The sequence below is a fragment of the Ornithorhynchus anatinus genome, chromosome 14 (genome assembly GCF_004115215.2).
Source record: "Ornithorhynchus anatinus isolate Pmale09 chromosome 14, mOrnAna1.pri.v4, whole genome shotgun sequence".
Lineage (NCBI taxonomy): Eukaryota > Metazoa > Chordata > Mammalia > Monotremata > Ornithorhynchidae > Ornithorhynchus > Ornithorhynchus anatinus.
In genome coordinates this window covers 17940109-17961160 of record NC_041741.1, presented here as the reverse complement: position 1 = coordinate 17961160, position 21052 = coordinate 17940109, and the positions used below count along the sequence as shown (strand labels likewise).

The following is a 21052-nucleotide window of genomic DNA, read 5'->3' as shown; positions in this document are numbered from 1 at the left end:
TGTCCCATATGGGGATTATTCCCTGCTAAAATTGTTATTATAATAATAATGATGGTATTTGTTAAGCGCTTACCATGTGCCAAGCACTTTTCTCAGTGCTGGGGGAGATACAAGGTCATCGGGTTGTCCCACGTGGGGCTCGCAGTCTTAATCCCCACTTTACAGATGAGGTAACTGAGGCACAGAGAAGTTAAGTGATTTGCCCAAAGTCACATAGCTGATAAGTGGCAGAGCAGGGATTAGAACCCACGACCTTTTGACTCCCAAACCTGAGCTCTTTCCACTAATCTACTACCATTTATCCCCTGTGGAAGGCAGTTTGGCCAAATTGAAATTGGCACCTGGTTTGACAAAGAAAAAATTGCATACAGCATTAGATCCTCTTAACTCAAGGGCTACAGGATGTTGGGTCAAAATAGTATCATCATCAATGGTATTTACTGAGCACTTACTGCATGCAGAGCACCGTACTAAACGTTTGGGAGAGTACAATAAAACCGAGTTGGTAGAAACTTTCCCTGCCTATAGTGAGATTACAGTCTTGAGGGGAGACTCATAAATAAAGGATTATAACTATACATTACAAATAATTTATAGTACGTAATTTATAGAAATGTACGTAAGCACTGTGGGATGAATATCAAATGCCCGAAGGTCACAGATCTAAGTGCATAGATGACACACGAGGGAGAACGAGCCGGGGAAAAAGCGGGCTTAATTGGGAAAGGCCTCCTGGAGGAGATGTGACCTTAATAAAGCTTTGAAAGTGGGAAGAGTGATGGTCTGGCATATATTAGGGGGAGGGAGCTCCAGGCTAGAGGGAGCATGTGGAAGAGGGTTTGGCAGCAAAATAGACTGATCTGGCACTAGAGGAGCAAAGTTTGCAGGATGGGTTGAGGTAGGAGATCAGGAAAGTAAGGTAGGAGAGAGCGAGCTGCGTGAGTGCTTAAAAGCCAATGATAAGGAGTTTCCTTTAATGTGGAGGTGGATGAGTAACTACTGGAAGTTCTTGAGGAGGGGAGACACATGGACAATTATTTTTTTTTTAGGAAAAATGATCCGGTCAACAGAGTGAAATATGGACCGGACGGAGTAGGGAGAGACAGGAGGCAGGGAGGTCAGCAAAGAGGTTGATGCAGTAGTCAAGTCAATGGGTGTGAGCCCACTCTGGGCAGGGATTGTCTCTATTTGTTGAGGAATTGTACTGCCCAAGTGCTTAGTACAGTGCTCTTTACACAGTAAGCACTCAAACACGATTGAACAATAGAAAGAAACAGATAAACAAAGTGCTCTGATAAACCAAACTCAAAATTCTTCCCTAGCTGCCAATAGATCTGTACAACAACAACAACAGAAATTCTGTTCCGCTTCCACACTGTTTTGGCGAGCTGACCCGAAGCCCTTATCACCCCCTAGGAGGATTTGCTTGGAGGAAAGCTATTTGAGAGGGCAGAAGCCAATTTCGTAAATGCCATGGATGTCTCCATTTTCTGAGCCCGCTTTTTTCCCCCATTTAGGTGAAGTGTGATCACTACTGGCCGGCAGACCAGGACTCCCTCTATTACGGAGACCTTATAGTACAGATGCTGTCCGAGTCCGTGCTACCCGAATGGACCATCAGGGAGTTTAAGATCTGCAGTGTACGTCGGCTTGTTTTGCATTATATTTCATAGACCACCCCGTCCTGCAACGGTCAACGAGACCAAGTAACCCTGCCGTACCCCGGTTACCCTTCAGTGAAAACCGTTAACTGGGGTCCTCTGATTCAATGCGATATTTCCTGCGCGGATATGACTGGCGTTCTCTGTCGACTAATCTTTCTCGTTGGTCAAATCTCCTCTGTTGCGACAGGAGGAACAGCTAGATGTGAACAGACTGATCCGTCACTTTCACTACACCGTGTGGCCCGACCACGGTGTGCCAGAGACCACCCAGTCCCTGATCCAGTTTGTGAGGACAGTGAGGGACTACGTTAACAGAACGCCAGGTGCTGGACCTTCCATCGTGCACTGCAGGTACGATGCCATAACCGAAATCTACCCGGGGCTGTGATGAGACAGAGCCTCCAAAACTCTTCAAAATGGGTAGCCTTGATTTCGGGGAGGGAAGAATCAGCCAGGCCGGTGCTCTTTTCACCAGGCCATTCTCTCGTTCGTTCGTTCTTTCATTCTCTCATTTACTCTTCCGTTCATTTTCTCATGCAATCTCTCATTCGCTCCCTCTCCCTGTACCACCCCGCACCTCACCTACCTTGCCTGAGGTATCATGTTTAAGCAGAAGTCTTGGATGTATCTTTCTGGGGAACTAATGCTATGCTCCTAAATTAAGGAAGAAAAATTGAAGTTTCCAATCCCCTCCCTTGATGCAAGAGGAGGAGAAGGTGGAACTGGCTTCTGCCTGCAGCTGTACCTCTGCTCCTCCTCCCCTCCCCATCGCCCCTACTCCCTCCCTCTGCTCTACCCTCTCCCCGCCCCACTGCACTTGTGTATATATGAACAGATTTATTATTCTATTTATTTTATTAATGATGCATATATATCTATAGTTGTTTATATTGATGCTTTTGATGCCTGTGTACTTGTTTTGTTGTCTGTCTCCCCCCTTCTGGACTGTGAGCCCGTTGTTGGGTAGGGACTGTCTCTATTTGTTGCCCAATTGTACTTTCCAAGCACTTAGTACACTGCTCTGCACACAGTAAGTGCTCAATAAATACGACTGAAGACCTTCCCCCCACTCCCCCCCAAAAAAGCTTGACTTTAGCAACTGAAGTAGGACATTTGCCGAGGACAGCCCAAAACACCCAAGACCATCTAGTCCACAACAGGTGGCATGGTCAGTCTAGAACACAATCCCCACTTGAGAACAGTGGTAGTAAACTATGGGCTTGGGGACAAAACCTGCCCCCTCGCCCAATCACTGTATTCCAGGAGACCCCGGGGTGCATTTAGCACCTCGAGGAGTGGTCCAGGCACCTCTGTTCTCTGAGCTAGATGTGTGAGCTTATAAGGATCATGGCAGAAGGGATAGAGAAGGGGCCTGGGAGTCAGAAGATCATGGATTCCAATCCCAGGTCCACCACTTGTCTGCTGGGCGATCCTGGGCAAGTCACTTCACTTCTCCATGCCTCAGTTCCCTCATCTGCAAAATGGGGATTGAGACCGTGAGCCCCTCGTGGGACCGGGACTGTGTCCAACCCAATTTGCTTGCATCCCCCCAGTGCTTAGAACAGTGCCTGGCACATGGTAAGTGCTTAGCAAATACCATCATAAATTTGTGTTATTGTCACCTATCCCCAGCTCACAGAGGGAGAACACAGGGGCCTGGTCCCTCTGTGACACAGGAGAGTTCCAGCGACTTCTCCTAGACCCTTCCCTCCCTCCTCCCTACTACAGACTTCTTCATCCATGGTTAAAAACAGAAACCTCTCCTGGAACCCCCTACACCCCCAATCTGGCATTCATCCATGATTAAAACATTTCCACCCTCCTATTAGAAGCAGAATAAAAGCATTACTCTTTCTTTTCCCCTAAACATCCTTTCTCTTATCTTTTAATTGGGTCTTCAGATGAGAACACTTGAATATACTTAATGGCAAATAGCCACTTGTCCTTTTCAGGTCAAGACACAGCGAGTGTGGTGGGTGGCATTTATAAATACAGAGGGGTCAGTAAAAATGTTTTAGAATAGTGGGAATTTGAGAAATTGTGGAATTAAGCTGCAGGGCTACATATAATGATTATCACCGCTGGTGTTACGTCTTTACCGAGTGGTGACTATGGGCTGTACTAAGCACTGGGGTAAATACAAGCTAACCAAATTACACTCAGTCCCTGCCCTGCATGGGGTTCAGTCTAAATGGGGGAAAAATAGACCGAAAGAAAAATAAGAGCAAATACGACAAAGAGCAAACTGAACAGTTCTGGCCTGACTTCCATAACTCTCTTAGATCCTTCATCCAATCACCTTCCCTTCCTTGGCCTCTGTTTGTTCTTCCCCACAACTGGGTGGACATTCTCAGTGATAACAACAACTATGGTACTTGTTAAGCACTTACTATGTGCCAAGCACTACTCTAAGCACTGGGGTAGAAACAAGCTAACCAGGTTGGACTCAGACCTTGTCCTATATGGGGCTCACACTCAATCCCCATTTTATAGATGAGGTAACTGAGACCTAGAGAAGTGAAGTGACTTGCCCTAGGTCACACAGCAGACAAGTGGCAGAGACAGGATTAGAATCCAGGTCCTTTGTCTCCCGGGCCTCTGCTTTATCCACCGAGCTACACTTCTTAACAAAGCCCTTAAAATGATGGATACAAAGCTCTTTTAGGCTCCTTGCTAAAAGTTACCCCAGTGATCCACAGTCCGAGGTAGTGTAAATAGTATACTGGGGTGTTTTTTTTTGGTTTTGGGTTTTGTTTTGTTTTTTAATCCATTATGGGAATGGAAACCAGGCCAGCATGGAGAGCCAAACGAAATGCTGGGGGAATTGGCCCCAGTGTCAGCGAGAGGTGTTGAATGATCAGCAGGGAGAGGCAGAATTTGGAGGTGTCCCCAAAATTGTCAAATTCGCATGTTTTCCCTAGAAGTAAATAAAATTCAGGTGTAGGGATAAGAGGTGATTGGTTTGCTTAATCTTCCACCAGATCAATGTCTTAAAAGCCCTGCTTTAACTCTCATTTGCTTCTTGGTCATACTACTATAAATTTAAGACATGGACAGTCCCTTGTTCTAGAGGGATCAATGGATTTCTTCCAGTCTGCCCAGGGAAAAAGCCTTCCCTGCTCTCCCAACTCAGGACTCACACCCATTTCAAAAATATAGTAAAAACCTTATTCACGGCAATTAGCTAATCTGGAATTCAGGGTAATTGAATCCCAGACTTCCAAAAGAAACAATCATCTAGAGCAGCGAGTATTTAATTTAGTCGGTTGTTAACAAAGCATGAATTAATCTGCTGGCAGCAGGAAAGAAACCAAAGCTGCAGGGAGTCTGTTGGGAAGTTTATCCTTTGCTGAATGTCCAGCTACCCTGATCAAATTTAGAAATAATTAAAAACAATCACAGACACACACACACACACACCACCCCTCAAGTAAAATTTCAAAATTGACAACAACCTCAATAATTTAGACTTTTCAGTAGTTCAGACTGAATTCCCTTCCCCCAAACCCTCGGTCCAAGTTAATAAGGTTTAAGGATGGTGCAATTAGCGCAGTCATAAGAATGACTGGATCTTACTGCAAATCCACCACCCGCAGAAACGTGAAGCAAACGAAAGACTAATTCAGCCCCTCATCCTCCATCTTTTTCAGTGCCGGTGTTGGAAGGACAGGAACTTTCATTGCTTTGGACCGAATTCTTCAGCAGTTAGACTCCAAGGACTCGGTGGATATTTATGGAGCCGTACATGATTTAAGACTTCACAGGGTTCACATGGTCCAGACTGAGGTAAGACCTTGGCAGCCCTATGGGGTCACAAGATGAAGAAGCAGGTGAAAATAACTGAACTAGTTGGAATTGTGACTGGAATACTAATAATGGTATTTGTTAAGCGCTTACTATGTGCCAGGCACTATACTAAGCACTGGGGTGGATACAAGTAAATCGGGTTGAAAACAATCCCTGTCCTACACGGGGCTCACAGCCTCGAGCCCCATTTTATAGAAGAGAAAACCGGCACAGAGAAGTGAAGTGACTTGTCCAAGATCACACAGCAAATGAGTGACGGAGCCAGCATTAGAACCCATGACTTTCTGACTCCCAGACCTGTACTCTAACCCAAAAAAACCCAAAAAACCCTAATGAACTCTTTACACTACCTCGGACCCTGGATCACTAGGATAACTTTTAGCAAGGAGTCTTAAAGAGCTGTTACTGCGTGCATCTGTTACTTTGTTAAACACTTCATTAAGAAGTAGCAAGATAGAGCCTGGGCCTGGGAGGCAGAAGGACTTGGGTTCTAATCCCTGCTCTACCACATGTCTGCTGTGGGACCTTGGGCAAGTCCCTGGGCCTCAGTTACCTCATCTGTAAACTGGGGATTAAGAGTGTGAGCCCCATGGGGGACAGGGACTGTGTCCAACCTGATTAGCTTATATCTACCCCAACTCATGTGGGCAGGGAATGTGTCTGTTTATTGTTATATTGTACTCTCCCAAGCCCTTAGATTAGTGCTTTGCACATAGAAAGCACTCAATAAATACAATTGAATGAAGAAAGTCACCATAAAATGCACTAGCAAAATTCTTTACTGTCCTCCCGAGTGAGGCTGGCTGTAGAGGTGGATCTGGGATGATGAGGTAGAGGATTGATTGATTTGGAGAACAGTCCAGAAGAGCTGAAGGGATTCGGAGTGAGCCGCGGAAGGAGGACGTAACTTGAGAAAAGAACCAGAGATGGGGCAGGGAGGAATTGTGCGGGATTGAAGTAAAGAGATTTGTCTGGTTGGAGAGAAAGGGTGGAAGGAGGGAGAAGAGGTGATCAACATAGTTCAATAAGATGTAGTCTCCCAAGTGCTTAATAAAGTGCTCTGCACACAGTAAGCACTCAATAAATACAATTGAATAAGTGAATGAAGATGGGACAGGCATGCTAAGGTGTCTTTGAGCTTACTGGCAACAGAGCAGTTTGTATGAATTTGGGGAGGAGAAAACAGATTAGGGACAGGAAGAGAGAGACGTACTCCAATCCGCCAAAAGGATCCATTCTTTCTCCAGTAGTAACTGCGGACAACAGAGTCTACGCTGAGGTTGGGCCAGAGCCTGCTGTAGAATAAATACTAAGCAACCCGATTCAACGCCAACTCCTTCCTCAGAGGCATCACTCTATAGACACCACATACAGGCCCCTCTCCTTCTCAGATGAGGAAACAGACGCTGAGAAGTTAAGTGACTCACCCAAGGTCACAGAGCTGGCAAGAAGCTGAGCTGCGATTAGAACCCAGAACTCCCGACACCCATACCTGTGCTCTTTCCCCTCAAAATAGACCTATCCATCTATGTAACTATGCCATAAACATCTAGAACAAACTCTCCCCTATTGCCACATCAAAAGCGACAGACACATGTTGTTGCAGAGCTAAATATCTCAGGGTGTGGATGTGTGTGTGAGATTGTTGTGCAGTTAACAAATGTCTCAGCTCCAAGATGGCATGCTAACACCAATGCCCACACACTTGTTCATTCCCAGAACCGAATCTCCAGTTTCTCCCTGATTAGCCGGCCTGGGCAATGGGTTTTGGCTTTCGGCTGGAAGTGTCTAGGATGTGTGTGTCTTCTTTTCATAAGTCATCCCGCAGCAAGCTGTTCAGGATGTCACAAGCGTTTCCTGAAATAATGAAACAAAGACAGGATCTGCTGGGAGAGAAATGTTTGTATTTCAGAAAGCGAGCCTTTGCCAGGAATTCCTGAGCCGGGCGGGACTATGCCACAAAGATCCCAGGCCAAGGGGCACTGCTCAGTAGATCAGTCAGTGGTATTTGAGTGCTTACTATGTACAGAACATTTGGGAGAGTATAGAGCAACAGAGTTGGTAATAATAATAATCATGACATTTGTAAAGTGCTTGCTATGAGCCAGGTACTGTATTAAGCGCTGGGATGGATACAAGCAAATGTCCCTGTCCCACATGGGGCTTAGAGTCTCAATGTCCATTTTACAGATGAAGTTCTGAGCCCAGGGAAGTGAAGTGACTTATCCAAGGTCACACAGCAGACAAGGGGCAGAGTCAGGATTAGAACTCATGACTTACTGACTCCCTGGCCCATGCTCTAGCAACGATGCCATGCCGCTTCCTTGGTAGACAAATTCCCTGACTTGTAAGGGGCTTACAGTCTAGAGAGAGAGAGACAGACATTAAAAGTCAGTTACAGACATGAACTTAGTGCTGTGGGCAGGGTGAATAACAAGTGCTTGAAGAGTACAGATCCATGTGCACAGCCATTACAGAAGGGAAGAGAAATGAGGGCTTAATCAGACAAGTTCTTTTGGAATGTGGTTTCAGTAAGGCTTCGAAGGTGGGGTGAGTGATGGTCTGCCGTGTATGAAGGAGAAAGGAACTCCGGGCCAGAGAGAGGATGTGGGTAAGAATTCAGCTTGGGATTCTTCAAGATTTCCATCTCCCTGGATTCCCTGGTCTAGTGGAGATGGCACCAGGTTTAGTGTGGAAAAATATCTTGGTATTTCAGTTTAAAGAAGTATTACTAGGCTATTATGAGTGAAAGTGATTTGGTTTTTACCTAACCAAGCAGCACGGCCTAGTGGAGAGAGCACAGGTGTGGGAGTCGGAAGGACCGGGGTTCTAATCCTGGCTCTGCCACTGGTCTGCTGTCTGACCTTGGGCAAGTCACTTCACTGGGCCTCAGTTACCTCAACTGTAAAATGGGGATTAAGACTGTGGGCCCCATGTGGAACAGGGACAGTGTCCAACGTGGTTAGCTTGTATCTACCCCAGCGCTTAGGACAACTCGACACATAGTAAGCGCTTAAAAATATCATTATTATAAGAAGGATAGTGTGTATTGACTGAGGTTATCCACATGATTTGCTCATAAGAACCTTGTCCCCCTCATCCGAAGGTTATTAAACTGCTATTTAACCCCATTTCTTCCCAGCCAATCCTTGGCAGCTGGTCACTATATGTATCCTGGCTAGCTGGGCCAGAACTGTGGATGAAAGGATTTGTAACTAGGTTGAGTCATGCCAAGAGAGCTTTCATTTGTGAGAATTCCCACCCAAAGTCTGTTCCCCTTTTAACATTTCCCTTCCCTCTTTTTCAGTGTCAATATGTGTACTTACACCAGTGTGTGCGAGACGTGTTAAGAGCGAGGAAACTGCGCAGCGAACAAGAAAATCCCTTGTTTCCAATCTATGAAAATGTGAATCCGGAGTATCACAGAGGTAACGGCCAACGCGTACGCTTTCGTAACCCATCAGTGGGTTCGTACATCTTGCCGACAGCTGGAGGGAAATCAACTTCCCCTGGCTGTCTCGCTGGCCTTTCCGCCCTCCGAAAGCAAGGCCAGGGAGGGCCTAGAAGTGGCAATCGGTGGGACAAGAGGGAGCGGAGCTCTCCCGTATAAGGCAGGCGAGATCGTCAGAGATATTTACCGAGTGCTAACTGTGTGCAGAGCACTGTACTAAGCACTTGGGAGAATATAACACAGCAGGGTTGGTAGACACATTCCTTGCCCACAGTAAACTTCCAGTCTAGATGGGCTGTGTTCCACCACTGTCCAAGTGTGGGGAATGAGAAGGGTGAGAAGCAGAGGACGGGCTAGAGCCTCAAGTCCACACAGAAGGCACAAAGTCTTCAGGCCAAGCCCGCTGGCCAGATCGATTAATCATACTTATTGAATGCTTACTGTGTTCAGAGCACTGTACTAAGCAGCTGGGAGAATACAATAAAACAGGCACATTCTCTGCCCACAAAAGGACTCAAAGACCCCTCTGTCTCTTAAACTTCATCAAAGTGATCACTATTAGAAATTCATTCAATCATTTATTGAGCACTGTGTGCAGAGCACTGTACTAAGCACTTGGGAGAGTATAATATAACAATGAACAGACATCCCCCGCCCACAACAATCTTACAGTCTACAGTGTAAACTCCAGCAGCTAGCCATCCACCTCTGGAACAAACAGAAACTCCTCACCATTGGCTTTAAAGCAGTCCATCATGTTGCCCCTTACTACCTCACCTTGCGACTCTCCTACTAGAACCCAGCCCACACACTCTGCTCCTCTAATGCTAAACTTCTCCATCTCGCCTGTCTCTTCGCCGACCCCTCACCCACGTCCTGCCTCTGGCCTGGAGCCCCTCCCTCCTCAAATCCGATAGACAATTTCCCCCCCACCACCCCGCCCCTTCAAAACCTTATTGAAGGCACATCTCCTCCAGAAGGCCTTCCCTAAGTACCCCCCTTTCCTCTTCTCCCACTCCCTTCTGCATCTCCCTGACTTGTTCCCTTTGTTCTTCCCCCGTCCCAGCTCCACAGCACATATGTACATATCTGTCATTTATTTATGTCTATTAATGTCTGTTTTCCCCCCTCTAGACTTTAGAAGAGCCCAGACCAGCAGAGCAATCTGACATTCTAACTGGCCTTTCCCTTGTTTCCAGATGCTGTCTATTCAAGGCATTAGGAATGGAACCGAGTGATTCCCTTTAAACCAGTTCATCATGTTATTTTTTGAAAATTTCAAACTTGCACTAGAGAGGTGCCAACTATTTCTGTCGATACTGTGTATAATTTATTAATCTGGTAAATTTTAAAGAATTTATGTAATTTAAGTGCCATAGATATTATTGTACATAGTTGTATTTTGATGTTATTCTGTAAATATGTATTTTTCATAATGATTAATATGAAGCTTCAGATATTACTATTTTTCCATACTAAATTTTTAAATGAGTTTTTCTGCATAAACTTTTAACCTGCGTGACAGGAAGAATGAGTCTGTGTTGGATTTGCATGGGCTCTTTTTGAACAGGAACAATCCTTCAGGAAAGAGAAAAATCTGACATTTTATTCATCAGAGAAGATAAACCGTGATTGGGTGAGGCCAGCCAGTCTCTCTGGCTATGAAATCAAAGTGGTAGTTTATCCGAAAAGCTGCGTCATTTGGGTTGCTTCTGATCTGAGCCAAAGGATTATTTCCATTGCAGAATGGCAACAATACCGAGGCACATCATCTCCAGGCAACTTTAAAACTCATTACCGCCTGCTAGACGCGGTCATCTCACTGCAGATTCATTCATATATAGCTATACAGTAAATGAAGTAGATATATGCCCATTCCCATGTCCGTTTTACAGATATGTTCACAACAAATGAATATCTGGCATCCTCTGAGAAAAGAGATCCCATAGCACGAGCCGGAGTTAAACAAGTAGAAAACCTTATGTACTGGGATGCTTTCTCCTATTTAGTCTGAGAAGCCCAAGTGAGTCAGGAACTGTGTCCAACCTGATCATCTGTATCAGTCAATCATATGTATTGGGCAGAACACTGTACTAAGCACTCGGGAGAGTACAATAAAAGAGGTGGTAGACACACTGCCATATCTTCCCCAGTATTTAGTACGTTGCTTGGCCCATAGAAAGTGCTTAGCAGATGCCCCAATTATTATTATTTTATTGTTGATGGTTTTGTTGTGTTCTAAGCACCTCCCAGAAAGTCAAAACTGAATTATGTTGGGATACTGTCACAATATAGGGGTTGATTTTTGATACGATTGTACTCTAAACAGTGTGGGGTTGAACTCCTAAAGAGAGAATGTGTGAAAGAGGATGAGTGAGATAAAAGGGAGAATAAGAAGAGGAGAGAGAAAAAAGGAATAATAGAATATACAGTCTCAGTCTGGTCTAATTTGAGAATGTTAAAGTAAATTACTGATTTTGAAACTATCTGCTATCAGCTTAATAGTCCACCAAGAGTTGCTGCATTTAAATTCTATAAATTCAATTGTTTTAGTTCATTTTTATAAAGGTGAAACAGCATATCCAGCTGCACCACGTGAGATCCGAGAAGCGAGTTCAAAAATAAGCTAATTGATTCTGGGGAAAAGACTACTTTACTGCAGATGCCAATATCTACAACGTGTAGCGAGAATCCTGTTATCCAACATCCACAACCGGGAAAGTGATGAAATATATACATTCGGGAGTGAAAGTTTAGTGGCCACCACACTTCGGGGAAAGTTGGAGAGAAAAGCAGTTTAAACAATACCGCTGGCTAATTCCAAATTTCCCCTACAGCAAGCGTACACTGGATTACACCTGACACAGTTTTCTTCTAGGAACACTGAATCAAACTGAATTGATCCATTTGTCATAAACTGGTTTGTTGGGGTTTTTTTTGTTGTTGTTATTCTGTCCAATATGTTTTCATATCACTGCACAATACCCACCATATCATGGGAAATAATCCACTTCCCTGGTTCAATGTGAATTCTGTCTATGCAACTGCTTGTTTGTATAGTGTCTGCGTAATGACATCAAAATCTTATAGCCATAAAATGTTGGAGACTATCAGATTGTATTTAGTAATTAATCCAAGCTATTTATAATTAGTTCTTTAATTATTCTTGTGAGATGAGTCCCTTATTCCCCTTACTATCATTATATTGTTCTTCAGTGAATACAGTTAATTTTCAACAGCTCAGAATGCTTCCCTACTTGCCTTAAGGTGTAAAGCCTATAAAATGTCTTTTGCTGTCTGTCAATTCCTATGGGTTTCCTCGGGTTTCTCCCTGCCTCCTGCCCACAAAACAGGCGTTCTGATTATCCCATGGATTCCAATTTTATTTTCTAATTCTGTTCCTAACATCTTTACATCCAACAGGCACCTCTCCAATGCCAGCAGTCTAAATGAGAGCTAGAGGTGTTCTCTTTAAATACTTGATAAAGGTCACTCCTCATTAACTTTCTCTTCCTCTCGGTCTCTTCTTTGGAGAAAAACTACAGAGAACCAAGGCCCTGTGTGTGTTCGGCTTTAATTTGCCCTGGGAGGGGGACCTGGAGCTCAGATCATTAGAAAATTGCCCCCCTCCCACTGACTGAAATGTCTCCTGTGCACCCGGAGGGATGAGAGCTGGTGGGGGAGGGAGGTTTAAGGAGCAGAAACTTCATTACTCCCATGTAGCTCCTGACTCGGTTGACTCACTCCTGATCTAGACAACACCCCGCTTGGGGCTAAGAATAGTACCTGGGCTCTCCATCCAGCTGCCAGTACCTAAAACAAGTCCTGGAAATCTGCACCCGTGCCCCACGGCTGAGATCCCAGCAAGGCCTGGCTTCGATTAAGCTCTCTACAAACACACACGCACACAGTCTTATTTGAGTGCTTATAGTGGGCCGAGCACTGTACTAAACACTCGGGAGAGAATGATATTCATTCAGTCATACTGAGTGCTTACTGTGTGCAGAGCACTGTTCTAACAGCTTGATTACAATGAACAGAAATATTCTTTGCCCAGTTTGAGCTTACAGTCTAGACACACACTCAATCTAATCATTCGTATTGGAGTGCTTATACTGTGCAGAGCACTGTGCACTTGACTTCCATATAACAATGAAAAGACACATTCCCTGCCCACAATGAGCTTACACATGCATGCACACAAACACACCTTACCCAAGTATTTTCATTAGTATTTCTCTGTATTTGGGGATAAAACGTTTAGTAGTGGGGTAGATTTCTCATTCTCTGCATTCAATCGCAATCATTGAGCGCTTACTGTGTGCACAGCACTGTACTAAGTGCTTGGAAAGTTAAATTCTGCAACAAATAGAGACAATACCTGCCCACAATGGGCCCCCAGTCTTGAAACTATTCCAGTCTCTGGAAACCGGGGGAATGTGATCACATTATTGGAATTCTCTGAAGTAAACAGAATGCAGATTCTTGGATATTGCCTAATGTAAGTCAAAAAAAAAAAAAAAACAAAGACCTAGCTTCATAAATTTCCTTTGTTTTGTTTTTGAGCAGTTGGAAATTGTTCCAGCCACTGGTTAGAAGAGAAAATTTACTAAATGAAATCAAGTAGATCAAAGGTAGCTGCGCTTGCTCTTTCAGAGCAGCCAAAATGCTCAGTGAACATACTTTTATACCTTTGTCATTGAGAGGGTTGGTGGGGGGCGTGAATCCAAAAATGCACAGCTGTCCTGTCAGGCCAAAGTATAAAGATTTGGTTCAGTTGTAATGCAAAACCATATTCTAGTCTAAAAATGCTTCCAGGCAATGGAGCTTATCAACATAAAATAATATGTTTGGCCCATAAAAACACCCCAAGGGGAAGTAGCTTTCTTTTATTATTTCCAGGATATTTGGCTATATAGGTATTACCATTTAGTAATGGCAATCGTTGTTTAATGCTCTTAAAAATAAAGGTCTGTATAAGAAATAAAAGGTCTATTATGAATTTTTCTAAGTATTACATTCATAACTCATATGTCAATTCTTGTAAAAAAAATTTTTAAATTCAATCTTAAATTAATCTACGCTAAACAGACCAAGACAAATTGTGAGACGTGTCCAATACAACTATGTAAATATTTCTATCATTCTTTAGCTAAAACTGCATAGGAAAATCCTACAAGGCTGAATGATCAGTATTTCACACCTTCTAATGTCCTTTTGAATTACTGCTCTGACAGCACAGCCCTTCTCTAGGTTTGAACGTCGGAATCTTGCAGGGGCCTGGATGGTTTGCCTTCGTGTATTGAGTTAATTTAAACACCCGTCTCACAGGCGCAGACTCTGGTGGAGAGTATCTGCTAATTTATACAGCAGTCGAGTTGACCAATTTCAATCTATAAGTGATTCCGGACCAATCTAATAGTGTAGTCTATGATGCTTGGTGGAATCCATCTCTACTTCTCCTGGAACAAGGGAAAATGGAAGTTTCAAGACCAATGGTCTTGAAGACTGGTCTTCAAAGGGCAAACTGTAGGCAAAGTTGTAATGATTTTCCAGGATTCCCCAAGTGTCTTTACAGAGGTGAAGGTTATATGTTTTGTGGACAGGGAACAAAAGGGGATTTGCTACTAGAATGATCTGTTGTGCTTCAGCACTGTAGGGACAATCATGAGGTGACAGCCCTTGGGACCTCGGGATCTGCCCTATTACCAGCGGCTGCTTATGGATGCTGTAATCTTCCACTCCTCTCCCTCCCCAGACCTGTCCTTTCATTCCCACCTGACCTGGATTCAGGCAATATTGTGGGAGCGAAGGGTTGCTGGAGTTGAAACATCCAGAACTTGGGGGATGTTATTTTTTTTGTTGTTTCTCTTTTATGGTATTTGTTCGGTGCTTTACCATGTGTCAAGCACTGCTTTCCGTTCTGTGGAAGATACAAATTCATCAGGTTGGGCAAAGTCAATCTCCCTCAAGGGACTCACAGTCTAACAGGGAGAATAGGTATCGCACCGCCCCCATTTTACAGTTGAGGAACCTGAGGTACAGACAAGTGAAGTGACTTGTCCAAGGACACACAGCAGGCAAATGGTGGAGCTGGGATTAGAATTTAGGTCCTCTGATTCCTAGGCCTGGGCTCTTTCCACTAGGCCATGCTGCTTGCTAAACTGTGGCTGTCGTCTCACTGCAGCATGAGCTAGTGGAAAGAGCATAGGACAGGGAGTCAGAAAACCTATATACTTGTCCTGGATTGGCATTTGCCCACCACATGACCTGGGTCAGTCACTTATCTTCTCTGCCCTTTTTTTAAAAAAAAACAAAAACAAAAAGAGGCATTTGTTAAGCACTTACTGTGTGCCAGGCACCATTCTAGGCACTGAGGTAGTTACCAGATCATCAGGTTGGACACAGCCCATGTCCCACATGGGGCTCACAGTCTTCAGCCCCATTTTAAAGATGAGGTAACTGAGGCACAGAGAAGTTAAGTGACTTGTCCAGTGGCTAGGTCGGCATTAGAACCCAGGCCTGCGCTTTATAATAATGTTGGTATTTGTTAAGCGCTTACTATGTGCCGAGCACTGTTCTAAGCGCTGGGGTAGATACAGGGTAATCAGGTCGTCCCACGTGAGGCTCACAGTCTTAATCCCCATTTTCAAGATGAGGTGACTGAGGCACAGAGAAGTTAAGTGACTTGCCCACAGTCACACAGCTGACAAGCGGCAGAGCCGAGATTCGAACCCATGACCTCTGACTCCCAAGCCCGGGCTCTTTCCACTGAGCCACACTGTTCTCACTTCTTATCCACCAGGCCACACTGCTCTTCTACTTCCTTATCTGTGAAACAGAGATAATACCCATACCAAGTTCCTGTCCCACATGGGGCTTATTCCATTCCATTCAATTGTATTCTTTGAGCACTTACTGAGTGCACAGCACTGTGCTAAATGTTTGGAAAGTGCAATTCAGCTTCTCTCCCTCAGTGTTTAGTATATGTAGTGATCAGTACAATTATCATTGTCTTGCTAATGCTTCTATTTAGCAGAAAACATGTCCTATGAACTTTGAGGCCCAAACTGTATTTATCTACTGAAAAAAAGAAAAAAGTCTCCTCAAAGCAAACCTGCTCCATGAAGGTGAATTCTTGGGCCCTCCGAGTCATATTTCGACTTTGAAAAGGGGCAGAAACAATATCTGGGCGACCGTCTACCCCACTCAGCACTTACCAGCTCCCTAACTCAGGGCACGGGGGCGGGATCGGATTAAGTTAGATGCAGTAGCATCAGTGGCTTTGGTTCATTCTCCTCAGTGGCAGAGGTCGTGGGTTCTAATCCCCACTCCGCCACTTGTCAGCTGTGTGACTTTGGGCAAGTCACTTCACTTCTCTGGGCCTCAATTACCTCATCTGTAAAATGGGGATTAAGACTGAGCCCCACGTGGGACAACCTGATGACCCTGTATCTACCCCCACTATGTGCTTGGCACATAATAAGTGCTTAACAAATACCATTATTATTATTTAACCTTTATTCTGGGTGTGCTGAGATGGCTACCAAGGGTTCTCTGCACTTGTCTTTTTCCCCCACCTTAGATTCTGATTTGGGTTCTTATTTAGTTCTTCACTTCACTGGTAATCAACCATCTTATCAACTTCAGGGTATTCCAGGAGTCTTAGCCTCAGCAGACGTTTCAATGGTGTCCCCTCAAAAGCACTTTAAAAAATATCACCAATCTAGTCTGTGGCATTGAATTTAGTTCCAGAATTATTATTTTGTCTTTTCATAGTTCAGCTGAAAAACCGATGCCATTTCCCACAACCGTATCTTTTCGTTTGAACTCGCTCAGAGGAGTCTGTTTTCAGAAATTTACTTCCCTTATATAGCCATTTTCCCCTCTCAAAGTATCAAACCCCATTTTCACCACAACATTCAGTGAAAAAAAAAGTAGGGAGATTCTGTTCAAGCACATTAGAAAAATAGTAGGTTATTATATTCTGAACTTGAGACCTTATTTCAGATTTTCTGTCTCCTGCGTGATTATATATGAAATTTACTTTTATAACACCTAGGACTATAAAAAATTAGAGGGGCAACTTGCATCAAACAAGTTTAAGAGAATTAAGGCTTAACCTCACTCTGCCTCAGTTTTCCCATCTTTAAAGCAGGGTTGATAGGACCTTCTCTTCCTTACCTCCCGAGGATGGTACAAGTAATTTGATGTAAAAGAGCTTTGAGTATTTAGGAAGAAAAGTGCTGCACAAATCCTAGGGATTCATATTAGTTTGAATTTAGCTTCAATACAAATAATTATGCTGTGCATGAAAATATATGAAAAGGGAGAGAAAAAAATCTTATTCTTAGAACTCTCATTCAAGCATTCAGATGTGCCTGATGAGAGCCCACGGAGTTTTATCAATCAGTGGTATTCACTGAGATTACTGTGCGTACTAAGCACTTCTCTTGGGAGAGAGCAATGCAATAATTATTATTACGGTATTTAAGCGCTTACTATGTGCCAAGCACTGGTCTATGAAATTGGTAGAAGCGTTCCCTGTCCACAAGGAGTCTATGGCGGGAAGCTGCACTTTCTGATGGAAAGACTCATCCTGTCTTTGAGACACCTGCACACTTTGTTTAGGAAAACACAGTAGGACACCGTCAACACCTACTCCGAGAAGGGCGTGTGCTTGAATCCATTTGGCAGTAGAAGTGATAGTTGGCACTGAACCATCCCCACACCCTCTTCCCTCAGTACTCCTGTGCCCAGCCCCCTGCACCGTAAAAGGGCTGGTAATGACAACTAACGCAGCTGGTGGACTCACACCAGAATATTCCTGAAGCCGCAACAGCAGCAGACACTACTGTGCCCTCCCCTATTTGGTGAGCCATATTTGAGTATAACATTCAGATTGACTTTCTTCAAAAGCCAGAGGAAGAGCAAAGAGACACACACAGACACACACACAGTTGCCATCTCCACAACTAGAAACTGGAGCCGAAATGTAGGCAAGCATCAGAACAGGTCACATAAAGGCAAAGCTGGTTCTTTGGGAGTCTATCCCAGCACGTAATAATAACGGTGGTATTTGTTAAGGGCTTACTATGTGCCAAGCACTGGCATAGATACCAGGTAGTCACTTCCACCAGTGACCAGATTTGGCAGATCTGATCCCTCCTCCCATCCACTACGGTTCTGAAGGATGTGGGTTCTAATCCTGTCTGTTGTATGACCTTGAGCAAGTCACTTCACTTCTCTGGGCCTTAGCTAACTCATCTGTAAAATGGGGAATGAGACCGTGAGCCCCTTGTGGGACAGGGACACTGTCCAACCCGACTTACTTGTATCCATCCCAGCTTTTAGTACGGTGCCTAGCACACAGTAAGTGCTTAATACCACAATCGTTATTCAAAAGAAAGAACAATTACCTCAGAGCTCCCGGGTTTTGGAGCCCCAGTTGCACAGGAAAGTTGTCGCCCTTCCCACAAAACACCTAGATCCCCACAGTTCAATCACTTGTATTTACTGAGTGCGTATTGTGTGCACAGTACTGTGCTAAGCATTTGGGAGAGTATTCTCTAACGGAGTTGGTAGACACGTCCCCTTCCTATGAGATTACAGTCTAGAAGGGGATTACAGACCTTAAAAGAGAAGCAAACCCCCTGCCCTCAAGATCCTTACAGAGGAAAAAGACCCTAAATTAAGATCGATCTAAATAATCTTCATCAAACCTGCCAGAGTTGATGCGTTTGGGGTGCGTGTGTGGGTGGGTGAAGAGGCTGTCCTTCACATTCACGAACGACAGGTGAAGTTTCCTTTGGGGAAACTGAGCCCCAAGGCAGTCACAAGGACCTTGTGAAACCACTGAGATTTTCTCTTGTGCATTAATATGGCTGTTCAGCCACGATTAATACTTATGTTGGAAATTTTACAATTCCCCTTTGAACTCCTCGTATTAAAATAGCAGTGTGCTGGAACACTTTACCCCACCTGCTGAGAGAATGAGGCCAGGTTACCCGAGGTGAAACACAATCATTTTAGGGTGAAATGCCCTTCTGGGCCTTGGGTGAACTTGGGAATATGACAGCCCATCACACATTACCATTCTTAATTATCTGTTAGATTCATGGAAGTAAACGCTATAATTAAGAGCCCCCAGAGGGAGGTTTCCATTACTGCCTGATTTGCGTTTTACTCTTAAACTAACAAAGTCCCTCCTCGCTTAGCGCATTGCAAGACAAACTCTGTTTTGGGGAATCGGGGAGGAAATCCACTTAATTATTGGGAAAGTGAATACACTTTCAATCTTTTTTTTTTAACATGGTTTATTGCTCATTCACCACCACCATCGTCAATAATGGTAATTATTGAGCATTTACTCTGTGCACAGCTCGGTACTAAGCACTTGGAAAAGTACAATACAAAGTTATGTCCCCTGCTTACAATGAGCTTACAGTCTAGAGGGGGAGACAGACATTAATATAAAGAAATAATATAAAATATATAATTTATAGATATGTACTGAGCCTTGAGGGACACCCCCCCCCCACTATCAGAAGGCAGGAGGCAGAGGAGGAGCCTGCTAAAAAGCCTCTGAAGGAGCAGTCGGAGAGACAGGTGAACCAAGAAAGGACAGTGTCAGTGGAGGTTATTAATAACTGTCCATTCTTATTCTGCAAACACTTTTTTGTTTTACTAAAAGTCTCATAAATGTTTGGAAACTGGGTCTTCCCTTTTTTTTGAAAAAAAAAAAGGAGCCCCTACATCCCTATTTGAAACCCAAATTCGAAAGACCTAGACATTTCTAGAGAAGACTACTCCTTTGGGATTACATGGTTCTCTCATAACTTGTGTTTTCATTATGAGTTTTGGAAGAAACTTTGTTAGGGACCTATAGAATAATAATGTTGGTATTTGTTAAGCGCTTACTATGTGCCGAGCACTGTTCTAAGCGCTGGGGTAGACACAGGGGAATCAGGTTGTCCCACGTGGGGCTCACAGTCTTAACGTTCTTCTGACAGCCTGCATTCATCTGGGAAACAGGGCACCCATGTTCCACTCCAAGCTCAGCCTCTGGCCTGCTGTGTGACCACAGGCGAGTCGCTTAACCCCTCTGTGCTTCCGTTCCTTGATCTGTACAGTGGGAATAAGGCACACGCTCTCCCTCCCTCACAGAGAGCCCCAAGTGGGACAGCGACAGGACCTGATCGGACTATCGTGTATTTACCCAACTCATAGTAGATGCCATTATTATTAAGGTTAGGACACTATATGATGTCAGGACCTGGGCACCAGTTAAGCCGCACACAACATGACCTCTCCAAGAATGTAACCCCCGTGTTTTAGGAGATTGCAATGAACTCCTCTGTGATTAGAGTGGTGATAATATTTGCTAAGCACTTAATGAATCAGAGGATCTGGGTTCTAATCCTGTCTCTCTCACTTGCCTGCTGCACAACCTTGGGGAAGTCACTTTTCTGTGCATCATCAGTAAAATAGGGATTAAGACCGTGAACTCCACATGGGACAGGGGCTGTGTGCAACCTGATTAGCTTGTATCTATCCCACAATGCTTAATACAGTGGCTGGCACAAAATAAGCACTTAGCAAATCCATTTTAAAAAAAAGTATGTATTAAGCACTAAAGTAAATAAAAGAAAATCAGACCAGACAGAATCCCTCTCCCGCATGGGGCTCAGAGTCTACCAGGGAGGGGAGAATAGGTATTGAATCCACCTTTTATAGATGAGGAAACCGAGGTACACAGAAGTCAATTGCCCAAGGACTCATGGCAGTCAAGGGATGGAGCTGGGATTAGATCTGACTCCCAGTTCTATGCTCTTTCCACTAGACCAGTCTGCTTCGCCTAATTATATTTTTACTCATCCAGAAAACAGAATTACATCACTTCCTCTGCACTCCCGAGCCCTCAATAACAGGATATTTTCCCTGGTAGTCAACATAAAGAACCTCTCCTTTCAGTTGACCTATACTAAAATCCATGAACTGAACCCCAGACCCAGATGCTTGCCCTCTCTGAATTCAGCCTTGCCTAAATTTGCACATCCTCCCCACCACCCTCATTTGCATTCTTTCAATAAATTCACTGCTGTCAACTTTTTAGGCCACGCTAGATTAG

General features: G+C 44.2%; 1 protein-coding gene and 1 long non-coding RNA gene across 2 annotated transcripts in view; one reads left to right on the top strand and one right to left on the bottom strand.

Annotated features, from left to right (window-relative positions):
• The window catches only part of PTPRB (protein tyrosine phosphatase receptor type B), a 102800-nt gene extending 92344 nt beyond the window's left edge, over positions 1-10456 (top strand). Inside the window, exons 30-34 of the mRNA XM_029078476.2 lie at positions 1518-1640; positions 1852-2015; positions 5315-5450; positions 8779-8899; positions 10122-10456. Of these exons, the coding sequence (XP_028934309.1) occupies positions 1518-1640; positions 1852-2015; positions 5315-5450; positions 8779-8899; positions 10122-10144 (567 nt within the window). The 3' untranslated portion in view covers positions 10145-10456. The remainder of the gene's footprint in view (positions 1-1517; positions 1641-1851; positions 2016-5314; positions 5451-8778; positions 8900-10121) is intronic.
• Positions 1-21052, bottom strand: part of LOC114816369 — a 31205-nt gene that overhangs the window by 7079 nt on the left and 3074 nt on the right. The window lies entirely within an intron of this gene.